At 34.7% G+C, this 12,632-nt stretch overlaps 1 protein-coding gene across 2 annotated transcripts in view; it reads right to left on the reverse strand.

The window, feature by feature from the left end:
* Nucleotides 1–12,632, reverse strand: part of SEC24A (SEC24 homolog A, COPII component) — a 67,542-nt gene that overhangs the window by 29,510 nt on the left and 25,400 nt on the right. The window contains exons 3-10 of one of the 2 annotated variants that reach the window (XM_081827053.1): nucleotides 11,088–11,207; nucleotides 8,878–8,955; nucleotides 8,121–8,281; nucleotides 7,674–7,846; nucleotides 6,522–6,624; nucleotides 5,437–5,563; nucleotides 3,014–3,123; nucleotides 828–940 (exon numbers count right to left, since the gene is read on the reverse strand). In XM_081827053.1, the coding sequence (XP_081683179.1) occupies nucleotides 828–940; nucleotides 3,014–3,123; nucleotides 5,437–5,563; nucleotides 6,522–6,624; nucleotides 7,674–7,846; nucleotides 8,121–8,281; nucleotides 8,878–8,955; nucleotides 11,088–11,207 (985 nt within the window). Of the gene's footprint in view, nucleotides 1–827; nucleotides 941–3,013; nucleotides 3,124–5,436; nucleotides 5,564–6,521; nucleotides 6,625–7,673; nucleotides 7,847–8,120; nucleotides 8,282–8,877; nucleotides 8,956–11,087; nucleotides 11,259–12,632 lie in introns of both variants that reach the window. The other variant, XM_006731016.3, reaches the window with a different exon arrangement.

Consider the following 12,632-nt stretch of genomic DNA (forward strand, 5'->3'; position numbering starts at 1 on the left):
CTGGGTGGCTCAGTTGGTTAAGCGACTGCCTTCGGCTCAGGTCATGATCCTGGAGTCCCTGGATCGAGTCCCGCATCGGGCTCCCTGCTCGGCAGGGAGCCTGCTTCTGCCTCTGACCCTCCCCCCTCTCATGTGCTCTCTCTCTCTCGTTCTCTCTGTCTCAAATAAATAAATAAAATCTTTAAAAAAAAAAAAAAAAGTAACATGTATACACTGTTTGGACTCTTATTTCAACAAACCTACAATAAAGGCATTTCTGACACAACCAAAACCAAAAATTGAACCAGGTATTAAATCATATTATGGATTTAATGCTAATTTTGTTTGCTGTGATACTTGTATCTTAAGGTTAAAAATAATTGCAATTGGGCACCTGGGTGACTCAGTTGGTGAAGCGACTGCTTTCGGCTCAGGTCATGATCCTGGAGTCCCAGGATCGAGTCCCATATCTGGCTCCCTGCTCAGCGGGGAGTGTGCTTCTCCCTCTGAACCCTCCCCCATCTTGTGCTCTCTCTCTCTCTCTCTCTTTCTCCTTCTCTCTCAAATAAATAAAATCTTTAAAAATAATAATAATAATTGCCATTATTTATAGGTAAGAAGATATGCTGACAGAGATTTGAGTGAAAATACTCAAGGGGGAAAAAAGTGTTTGTGTATGGGAGGATTAGATAAATTTATGTTTCTCAGAGAGAGTGAGGCCTGAAATTAACAAATGAGTTTAAATGGACATTTAGAACATAATTATATATAGCATTTTTTTGTATTTTGAAACTATTCATTTTGCGAACACTGCTAGTTTCAAATTTAAGCTGAATTAAGATACTTACAAATCCAGATTGTCCAACAAACTCTGGCAAACTGAATTCAAGTATCCAGTTTCAACTGCATTGTGAGATACATCAAATACAAAGAGGTACACTGGAGGTTGAGGTGGTCGTAACTGAAGAAAAGAAAGATCTCATTAAAGACATTTAACAGGATTAAATCTAAACTTACCATCTGTCCAATCCACCTACAACAAAACAATAAATATTATTTACAGATTAAATGGAGACACTAATAAACAATAATGGATTAAGAAAATAATATAGAGGGACGCCTGAGTGGGTCAGTCGGTTGGGGGTCTGCCTTCCGCTCAGGTCATGATCTCAGGGGCCTGGGATCGAGTTCCGCATCGGGCTCCCTGCTCAGTGGGGAGTCTGCTTCTCCCTCTCTCCCTCCCCGTGCTCATGTTCTCTCTCACTCTCTCAAATAATAAAATCTTAAAAAAAACCCCATATATATATATATATATATATATATATATATATATATATATATAGAAATAACAGGAGTTTTAAAAATAGGCAAACCATATTATATCGTTTTCAGATGCAAAGTTAAAAAAAGAAAAATGAAGGGCGCCTGGGTGGCTCAGTTGGTTAAGCGGCTGCCTTCAGCTCAGGTCATGATCCTGGAGTCCCTGGATCGAGTCCCGCATCGGGCTCCCTGCTCGGCAGGGAGCCTGCTTCTCCCTCTGACCCTCCCCCCTCTCAAGTGCTCTCTCTCTCTCTCATTCTCTCTGTCTCAAATAAATAAATAAAATCTTTAAAAAAAAAAAAAAAGAAAAATGAAGATGCGATTGCCCTAAGTCAGAAGAGTTTTTCTCTAGGACAAGGAGAGAAAATGTAGTCAGAAGGCTTCTGGGAGTATTGGCAATGTTCAATTTCCGACCAGCACGGTGCTAACAAGGGTGTTTATAATTACTTGGTGACCTACACATGTTTTATAGACTTTTCCATATGTACACTATATTTCACAATTTAGGGAAATTACAACTGTGAAAGTGACAAATCAAGTTAGCCTGAGCTGGTTCCTTAACCAACACATTTTAGTCAAGATCCATAAAAATGTACAACTATATTTTAAAATTCCAAAGTCAAAGATTTGTTCTCAATTCAATAAAAAACATCAAATAACCACAATGAGAACTGCGAATGTAGTATACTAACTTTTTTTTTTTTTTGGAGTGTACTAACTTTTATATTTTTTTACACAGACCACTTGCCAGATTCATAGCATATGTCACCTAAGAGATAAGCGGAGAAGGAGCAAAACAGCTTGCAATATAGGTAAGGTAAGTTTACAAATTTAAAGGAAGTCAGTTTTGAAAATCCTGGGAGATAAAAAACACCCCAGGAGGCCAAAACAAAAGAAGAGATGCTTCTTCTGATTTTTTGGCTTTAATTCAACAAAGAGACACTAGGGAAAACTATTACCAATCATTTAAGTGTCACAAAACTGTCTTCTACATTGCACTTTTCTGTGGTGAAAAGAAAATGAACTCTCATAATTTCTATTTCCCATTGCCCAGAGATTACCCCACAAAAACATAACAAGGTAAAATAAAATATAAAAAGTTAGATGTTAAGTCTTATCTTCATATTCCCTTTATTTAGAGGCAATTATGGCATGGTGAAAGAGTAACCAAATCAAAAGGCATGGATTTTTATGCAAGGTCTCCCATTTACTTAAAGGATATTTGGCAAGTCACCTAACTCTTTTCATATCTGTAAAACAGGATTAACAGCATTCACCTAGCTTAATTCAGACAGTTGTTTGTAATGATCAAAAATATTTAAGTGCTTTGTAAAATGTAAAGTGCTAATGAAACATTAGGCATAATTATTATTTTAAAAATGCAAGACCTCAGATTCTCATATAAGTGTGTAATAGTACTTGCAAGAGAATGTTTATCACAGCATTATTAGAAAAAAGTTGGAAGTGACTTAAAAGTAAGTATGATCCTGGTATTATAGTACAAATTTCTCAACTGATGCACAAGAAATATAGGTGAAATTTTACATATATTTTTACTTCTCAAATTTACCCTTATATACTAATTAACTACATTTATAATGAACAAGTATAACTTATAAAATTTAAAAACATAAAATTTTGTTAAAGGATGCCACAATGTTTTATTTAAAGCCCAGTGTTTAATAAATATGCTACATAAAAAATGAAAGCTTACCATGTATTCTGAAGGAGCCATAAACTCAATAGTAGCATTCTGAACTTCAGGTCTTCTGTGAGGTTCTCCATAAACTCTAGTCAAAGGGTTGTACATGAATTCCTCAGGAACTATAAGTCAACAACATACAATGATAAAACTGAAAGGATTAAGTGTGATATATCTTGCATTTAGCGGTTTTCTTATTTTGAGGATTTATAGATAAGCCAATATAGACTAAATATTAAAAGATAAATATACTTTGTTTTTGAGTTCAAGTTTCCCCCACACTCAATGGCACTAAGTATGTCTTGCTTTTACAGCCACAATCACAGTGATTTTTCTCTTCCTACCTTCTAATATACTCTTTGTCTTAATTCTTGCTAAAATTGCTTTCCTAAAACAGCTTGAAATGATGATAAAAATTCATTAAATACCAATTATTATCTTAAATGTGACACTAAATTTTGTCTTAAATTTCATAATGGTACACAAATATTAACATTTGACACAAAATGTATAGACTCTGGCTGACCCTACAAAGCTATGGTAAAAATACTTTACAAGCTAAAGACTAACAGTTCCGTGACTTCCATTAATTAATGATGCCTTTATGGAACATCAGTTACCTACCACTTAAAATATACTAGTGCTCAAAGAATATTTTCTAAATTAGCATTGCATCTGTCTTCCCATTAACTGTTTAGAAATTCAAATTCCTACATATGTTAAAGAGTAAGCCATAGTTCATGAAATGGTCTGGGCTGCATACTAAAGTGACTTCTACCTTTATTTATAAATTTATTTCACATACTGAAGCACATATACATAAGATTTTAAAGGCATACCAAACACTATACATACATTTTCTAAATTATTAGAGAGTAAAAATTATGTTCTTACTCTATGCTCACTTTACTCCTAAAAAACATAAGAATGGTTTTTTGGGGCGCCTGGGTGGCTCAGTTGGTTAAGCGACTGCCTTCGGCTCAGGTCATGATCCTGGAGTCCCGGGATCGAGTCCCGCATCGGGCTCCCTGCTTGGCAGGGAGTCTGCTTCTCCCTCTGACCCTCCTCCCTCTCATGCTCTCTGTATCTCATTCTCTCTGTCTCAAATAAATAAATAAAATCTAAAAAAAAAAAAACAAAAAAACATAAGAATGGTTTTTAAAAAGCTCTTAAATTCCCCATTTTCCAATGCTTAATGAAATTTCCTTTCAAACAGGAGACCCAGTTTTCTTTTTTCTTAATTTTAATTTTTTTTTTTTTAAGTAAGCTCTACACCCAACATGGGGCTTGAACTCACTACCCCAAAAACAAGAGTCACATGCTCCAACTGAGCTACCAGGTATCCCGGAGACCTAAATTTCAATATGGTTATCAGCATACCCTTTTTCTTCTCTAATCCTAATAAAGTGTTATTGGTTAGATGATATTCCTTATAAGGTTTGTTTGTTTTAAAGATTTTATTTATTTATTTGACAGAGAGAGACACAGCGAGAGAGAGAACACAAGCAGGGGGAGTGGGGGAGGGAGAAGCAGGCTTCCTGTGGAGCAGGGACCCCGATGCAGGGCTTAATCCCAGGACCCTGGGATCATGACCTGATCCGAAGGCAGACACCTAATGACTGAGCCACCCAGGCACCCCCCCCTTTTTTTTTTAAAGATTTTATTTAGGTTAGATGATATTCCTTAAACATAGACTGTAAGCAACTTCTGAAAGAGATCTCCTCTTCCTCAATTACTGAAAAAACTACATTCAACTAACCTTCTAGCACTGCCCACCACCCTTCATACAGCAGTGAATGTATCTAATGGCAGCTATTCTGTGGACTTATTTTCTTTCACCCTAGAGAAAAGGCATGGGACAATTTCTAAATAAAAATATTTCTTAAATTATAGGCTTAAATAATACCATGAAATATGCCATTTATTATATACCCAATATAATAAATGTAAAAAAGTGGTATCAGAATAATACATTTTCTGTTCAAAAAGTATACACACACACACACACACACATACATATATATGTATGTATGTAGAAATGTGTAGAAAAAGTTAACAGAAGTTATCTTTGAGTAGAAGGATTACAGGTAAGTAAGACAGGGTATTGGGTTTTGTTTTGTTTTTTTCTTTAAACTTCATATTATCTGCTTTCCCTACAACGTAAACTGAAATTTGTAAATGTTTATTTATTTTTTATTTATTTATTTATTTATTTTTTTTATTTATTTGAGAGAGAGAGAATGAGACACAGAGAGCACGAGAGGGAGGAGGGTCAGAGGGAGAAGCAGACTCCCTGCCGAGCAGGGAGCCCGATGCGGGACTCGATCCCGGGACTCCAGGATCATGACCTGAGCTGAAGGCAGTCGCTTAACCAACTGAGCCACCCAGGCGCCCCTGAAATTTGTAAATGTTTAAAAAAAAAAAAAAAAACATACCATCATTGACTCGGTAACATAAGTTACACTTCCATCTCCTTTGATCCAGAAAGCTGACAAAAGGATTGATGTATGTCCTGCATGAGCGGCATCTCACAATTGTACTGGAGGTAACCACAGGCAATTGCTAAAAAAAACAGAACTAATTTTTTAAAGGCAATGATCATTACATCTAAAGGCCAAATACTAATCCATACCTTTCAAGTAACTTCTGGGATACTATAAGTTTGGAGAAAAAAACCAAGGGTTAAAAAAGGTGCCCAAACTGTCACACAAAAATACTACATAGCTAAAATGTATTGATTTTAAAAACTACTACTTTTCTCCATGAACATTCTCATTAAATCCTGCCTTTTAAAAAGTATTTATTTTCTCATTAAACATTTATATTATAAAACCAACATGGTAAATATCCAATGTATTTTTGAGATGGATGGTAAATGGCCAATGAAATGACCAAGTAAATTAGGAATTTTCTTCATGTTACATTAAGAGGCTTACTAAATTCTCATGAAAAGTCATAAAGTACGGTAAAGGTATAGTATTCAGTTAAACTCTGCAATTATGCTCCTATTTAAAGTTTATCCTACATACTAGAAGTTCTAAAGTCTTAATATAAATTTGTTTTGGGATAGTCACTTCACTTATGTACTGATCCTCCCAAGAGTATGTCAAGGTCCCAGAGCCTTATGACAAAAGTGGAAGGGCTTCTTTGTTTTTCCCCGGAGGGAAACAGCAGAGGGAACAGCTTCCGAAAGCAACAAATTTACTCCAAGAATGGCAGAACTGGGAGACTGGGTATTTTAAATGGGCAAATAATTTACAACTTTTAAAATAGCATGGTTCATTTATTTATTTCCTTTCAGTATCGCTTGAATTTTTCAAAAATAGGCTTATTTTACCTCATTTTGAAGTGTTTGGTAATAAAAATGATGGCTGAATTACAAATAAAGGAACCTGTCAATGGTCAAATTCCTAAAGATAGCTCAGATAAATTCCACATGTGATTCTTGCACTACTGTAGAAAATTCCTCATCACCAAGATAATTTTCCATTAGACATTTACTTGCATTAGTGAAACATACCACTAGGTCTTTGAAAGGATGAAGCAGTAGTCCCAAAGGAAGTTTGGCTTTATTCAGTAAGGCCTGAGTCTGAGGAATGCTAGTCAGCGTGCATCGAAATAACCTATACCAAAGTAAAAACCATGTATCATAAAAAAGAATTATGTGTCAATTGTTGCTATAATTATTTTTGGGCAAAAAAAAAAAAAAGATTTGAAAGGTACACATTTTAACAGTGGATCAAATTACAAAGAAACTTTTCAATAGGCCCTCTCAAATTTTATCCCATTAAATATTTAAGTCCTATTCAGAAAGAGAGGCTGGATAGTTACAACCCAGTATTATATAACTAAAATAGTCTCTTCTTGGCTTGGCTTGTGCATAAGCAGACCAGACTAACAAATGACTTATTTTTCTTTTTTTTAAAGATTTTATTCATTTATTTATTTGACAGAGAAAGACACAGCGAGAGAGGGAACACAAGCAGGGGGAGTGGGAGAGGGAGAAGGAGGCTTCCCGCTGAGCAGGGAGCCCTATGTGGGGCTTGATCCCAGGACCCTGGGATCATGACCTGAGCCGAAGGCAGACGCTTAACGACTGAGCCACCCAGGCGCCCCTTATTTTTCTTTATATAAATTTAGATTACAATGGAATTAAAAGGTGATGACACAAATGTACAAATGCAAGCTTAAGTTTATTAATGAAAAGATCAGTTTTGTTGAAGGTTCTAAAAAGACCATTTAAAAATAACAAAATTCAATTTATCAGAAAGTTATCACCACATACATTTAAATTAATGATCCATTTTAAGGGACAAAAGAGTATTATGTTTGTTATGAAAAATAATTTAAAATGAGAGCAAATAAAGGATTATGTAGAATCAAACTTGGACTTTAAAAAAAATAATGTATTCACCACAGTGATATTGAGTGTTATAGTCCCATTAGAGCTGATAAGAGCAGTCATCAGCCTAGAAGTTACAACCCTATTTCTTGAGTTAGAATATTTCAAATATCAAGTAAGCAATTAACAAAGATCTTTTTCCTGCATGCAAAACTATTTTCATAAATTAATGTTTGTACTGCTTGTTCATAATAGCATGGTTCCCAAAAAAATACAAAACTTCTAGAATAAAATGTCATAGTGAATAAGAAATGCTATTTGAAGCCTTACTCTGGATTACAGTTGAGTTTCTGGATATCTTCATGCAAATTTGGAACAGGAGGCTGCAAAGATGTTACTGGAAGCATATTTCTTTCTTGAAGAAGATTGATAACTCTTAGCCCCTCTGGATGTAGACTTAATCCACTCATGCTTGCAGTTAAATGATTAGCACCTAAGGGAGTCTAGAGATACATAATTTCAAAGTAAGTAGCCTTTATGTTTTCAGTTGAAAACAGAAGTATATAAGGACTTGGTTACTTAATTTTTCTCTAAATAACAGAACTAATCTAGATTTCCTGGTCAATTTTTTTTGTTTCTGGGGATATGTAATAAAACAAGTCTTATGAAATATCCATTATTTTAATTGGTTAAAAGTATTCATTACAGCTTCCTAAAACTTTTATGTCTACACAGTTTAAATCAAAAGATGGAAAATTGGTTAAAAAAAAAGTTTACCTGAGTAAAGCCCTGTGGCCCACTTGAGTAATTCATGGAAGAGGGTGACATTCCAGTTGTACTAGGTGGTGCTGTGTTCTGATAACCAGGTGGTAAGGAGGGATATGAATACCCAACACTTCGGCTCATAGTGGGATTCTTGTTAGCATGCTGTGGTGTTGCTAGAAACAAGGTAACTTTTAAGTTCTATTTTATATTCCGGAATACTTTAAATAAACATATACATCCATTGAATTATAACGCTAAAATCCTTTGGGTAATTTAATACTTTCATTTATCAAATTTGCAACATAAGACAAACACTACTAACAAAGTAATAGCAATGATTAAAATCTAGTTAATGTAGACTATAACCAAAAACACATAAAAATAAGCTTGTATGAACAAAAATAAGCTTGGTATGGTTAATTTATTTTTGTATCATTTACTAAACTTTATATTCAGACTAAAATTCTAATTCAAAACGTCAATGAAAGCATATTAATGTTCAACTCGTTAAATATACTTAAATAGATTTAATTCATAAAAATACTCTATAAGCCAGAACATAATAATAAAACCCATGTCCCAATTAAAGGGGAAAAAAAAAAAAACTAACAAAAATCTAAAGGTATGGAGATAAAAAATGCTACCATGAGTTATTGCTGTGTGACATGATTATGAAGTTTTCTTCACTGTTTCCCATAATGAACACATACTAAAACAAAACAAAAACACACACACACAAAAACAAAAAACAACTTTCATAGCATCTCACCCAAGAAGCCACCGCCTTCAATTTCATCATAACTATTGTGAACCACATTAGATCCATTATTGGTATTTGATGTAATACCTAAAAAGGAAGTTTATTACAATATAAACTAGAACAATTATTACAATTTCTGAAAGATTTGAGCGCTAATGTCTAAAATTTAAGATAACTTTACAAATACTTTAACCCACAGCCCAGGAAAAATGTCAAATGTTGAAATAAAAATTTCAAATAATGCATGTTTTTAAATATACAAAATATATAAAAGTTTTAAATAATTTTACAAACTTCTAAAACAGATGGTCCTTTGTGCAGTTTATAAAATTACATACTATCTGAAAGATTTCAGCAGTTGAGAGCAGCATTAAAAACCTCTAAAGAACAGTACACATTGAAAAAAAAGTCATCAAAATCAGTACTATTTAAAGAGAAAATAAATTATGAGGATAAAAACTTTTTTTTTTCAAAACAAGGAAAAGAGTGGAATCTAGAATTAATTTGAAGGTGATATAAGTTAATAGAATGATTGCTTTGTTCTAGGGAACAACTACTAAAAATAAAAATCTTAACTTGCTTTTTCCCCCCAATTTAAAGATTTAAAGATAAATGCCAGGGACATCTGCTTACAAAGAATTAAAATCTATTTCTAGGTACCTCTACTATTTATGAGCTCTAAGTCAGGTATAGAAGAAACTAAAATTAGTGAATAGCATCAACCTCTAGCTTCTAAGTACCAAGGTGCTAACTTTAATAGTCATTTTAACACCAAATAGATAAGTTTAATAGTTGATAAAATCAGTTAATTTCTTTCCAGTTCTCAAGACCACCATGACTTTAACCATGAGTTGATACAGAAAACCTTAATAAAACTGCTTTTATTTTTTTTTTACGATTTTATTTATTTATTTGACAGAGACACAGTGAGAAAGTAAACAAAAACATTGGGCATATTTTTAGTTGGTTAAAAATGCAAGTATTGGGGCGCCTGGGTGGCTCAGTCGTTGAAGTGTCTGCCTTCGGCTCAGGTCATGATCCCAGGGTCCTGGGATTGAGCCCCATGTCTGGCTCCCTGCTCAGCGGGAAGCCTACTTCTCTCTCTCCCACTTACCCTGCTTGTGTTCTCTCTCTGGCTGTCTCTCTCTGTCAAATAAATAAATAAAATCTCTAAAAAAATAAAAAATAAAATAAAAATTAAAAAAATAAAAATGCAAGTATTTATTGTAGCTTGATTTTCAAAATTATAATGTGGCAAACAGAGGGACATTATCATTTTGTTACTCATTGTTAACACCATTCTTTTCAAAATATTCACAGGTCGCTCTTTTCCCTACTTATATAATATTAAAAAAAGGAAATGATAGAAGAAAAAACAAAAATAATATTGATTGTATTCAGTAGTAGGATATGGACAGCAGTTTTTCCCTCCTCTGTTTTCCTATTTCCACATTTTGCTGCATTTGCTGCATAACCCAGCATTAGGTTATTGCTAAAATCAATTTCCTACTTGACAAAATATAGTGTTGAAACTAATAAACTTATATTTTAAAGTTGTATCTGAAGACAATGCTTTAAAACATTTTATTGTTTAGCAGTGCCTCCGGTGGCTCAGTCTAAGCGTCTGCCTGTCATGATCCCAGGGTCCTAGGATCGAGCCCCGCATCAGGCTCCCCGCTCAGCAGGAAGCCTGCTTCTCCCTTTCCCACTCCCCATGCTGTGTTCCCTCTCTCGCTCTCTCTCTGTCAAATAAATAAAATCTTAAAAAAAAAAAAATGTTGTTTATATACAACTTCAAAATGCTTGCATATTTTACTTTTTATTTAGGTTGATAAATATTTGTTAATATTTACAATAAGAGCAGAAAACAAAATACTGCTTCCATGGAAAAGAGCCAATGTATTAAAAGGACAGTTCTAAAGCAGAAATTCTCCTCTCACCTTCCTCTGCCAAAAGGCACCTAACTTTAGAGCCATGATTGTTAAAATCTGCCCAGCAACAAAAAAAGGTAACAGCAGTAGTTCCCCAATGCTAGGCCCAATACAGGGTATTAGAATTCTAAGGAGCTTTTTTTAAACTCTGTATTCCTGAAGGCCTTCCTTAACTGAAACAACTAAATTTCTGGAAAAAACATTATCTGAATGCAAAGAATTCAAATAATATTCATCCTTCCGCCCCAAGTCAAAACTTTAGATTTGACTTGGTTTTGCCTTGCTTACCTTCTTGGTTGACAGCTGAATTAAATGAGGGCTGGGGCACAGCTCTATGTGATGATTTCTGAGGCGTGAGTGCCCTCACTGGAGGTGGTCCTCCAGTTGGAGGGGGCCCAATAGGAGCTCCTGGTTGGAAAGTGGTAGGCAGAGGTGGGTTCACTAAGGGGGGTGCAGAACCTATAGAAACATCAGTTTTTCACAAATCACTTAAGAACTAAGAAAAAGGACAAAACAGCCTTTTACCAAATATGAGTAACTTCCAAATTTACATTTTAATTAAAATCACTAACAAATTACCAGAAATATGTTACCTGCTCAGGTTTATGACTTTTTAATTTATATGCATGCTTTACACATTTACAATCTCTTTTACATGCTTCTTATTTGTCAATTATTAAAGCAGCATCAAATCACTTATAGGGTAGATACAATGCCCTGTTTATTGATTAATTTTTATTAACTGGTCACAGAGGTTCAATATTCCAACAGAATATTCCAACAGAATATTCCAACAGAATATCAAATATTCCAACAGAAATTAACATGAATAAAATGTTATTAATGTCCTATTAATGTAGTCCATTCAATTAACATTAATTAGGTTGACAGCTTTCTAAAGTTACAAACTAGGGGCTCCTGGGTGGCTCAGTCAGTTGAGTGACCGACTCCTGATTTCGGCTTGGGTCATAATCTCAGGGTCTTGGAATCGAGCCCCACTTGGGGGTCTGCGATGAGCTCTGGAGCCTGCTTAAGGTTCTCTCCCTCTTCCTCTGTCCCTCTCCCCTGCTCACAATTATTAATCTCACAAAAATTAATCAAAAAAAAAGGAAGGAAGAAGGAAAAGAACACTCCCTAGGCTTAAAAATCAGGAAATGATACAAAGTTAATGTATATACTTTATAAAACACTGATATCTGAGAAGTTTAACACTACTCATCAAACTAAACTAAGAATGACACGGTATTTATACTTGTGTCTACCAGTATCTCGCTGCCTCGATTTCACCAGTTTTCTATCAGGACAGTAAGTGCTGATGAGTGTAAAAACATCACCAGTTACTTTTGGGGAAATTCCTCTCTGTGATATCAAAAGTTCCAAAACCCACACCACCTGCTCATTCAAGTCAACAACGTTGTTCCCACCTTCTCATTTGTCAAAGAGGAGGAACAAAGTCTACAAAGTAGATAAAATACTACTGATAAGAATGTGATTTAATTTTTCATTCCAGAACTTTTCTTAATCTTCTGAATTTTTAAGTGAAATAGATAATAAATGGATTTTATTTATATTCTACCTGTATTTGTAAAATCTTGTGATTTTTAAAAGGGGATAAAGATACCCAGATATGAAAATTTTTTTTTTTTTTTAAAGATTTTATTTATTTATTTGAGAGAGAGAGAATGAGAGACAGAGAGCATGAGAGGGAGGAGGGTCAGAGGGAGAAGCAGACTCCCTGCCGAGCAGGGAGCCCGATGCGGGACTCGATCCCGGGACTCCAGGATCATGACCTGAGCTGAAGGCAGTCGCTTAACCAACTGAGCCACCCAGGCG

The sequence above is a fragment of the Leptonychotes weddellii genome, chromosome 7, assembly GCF_054177405.1.
Source record: "Leptonychotes weddellii isolate Sample4059 chromosome 7, ASM5417740v2, whole genome shotgun sequence".
NCBI classification, from domain to species: domain Eukaryota; kingdom Metazoa; phylum Chordata; class Mammalia; order Carnivora; family Phocidae; genus Leptonychotes; species Leptonychotes weddellii.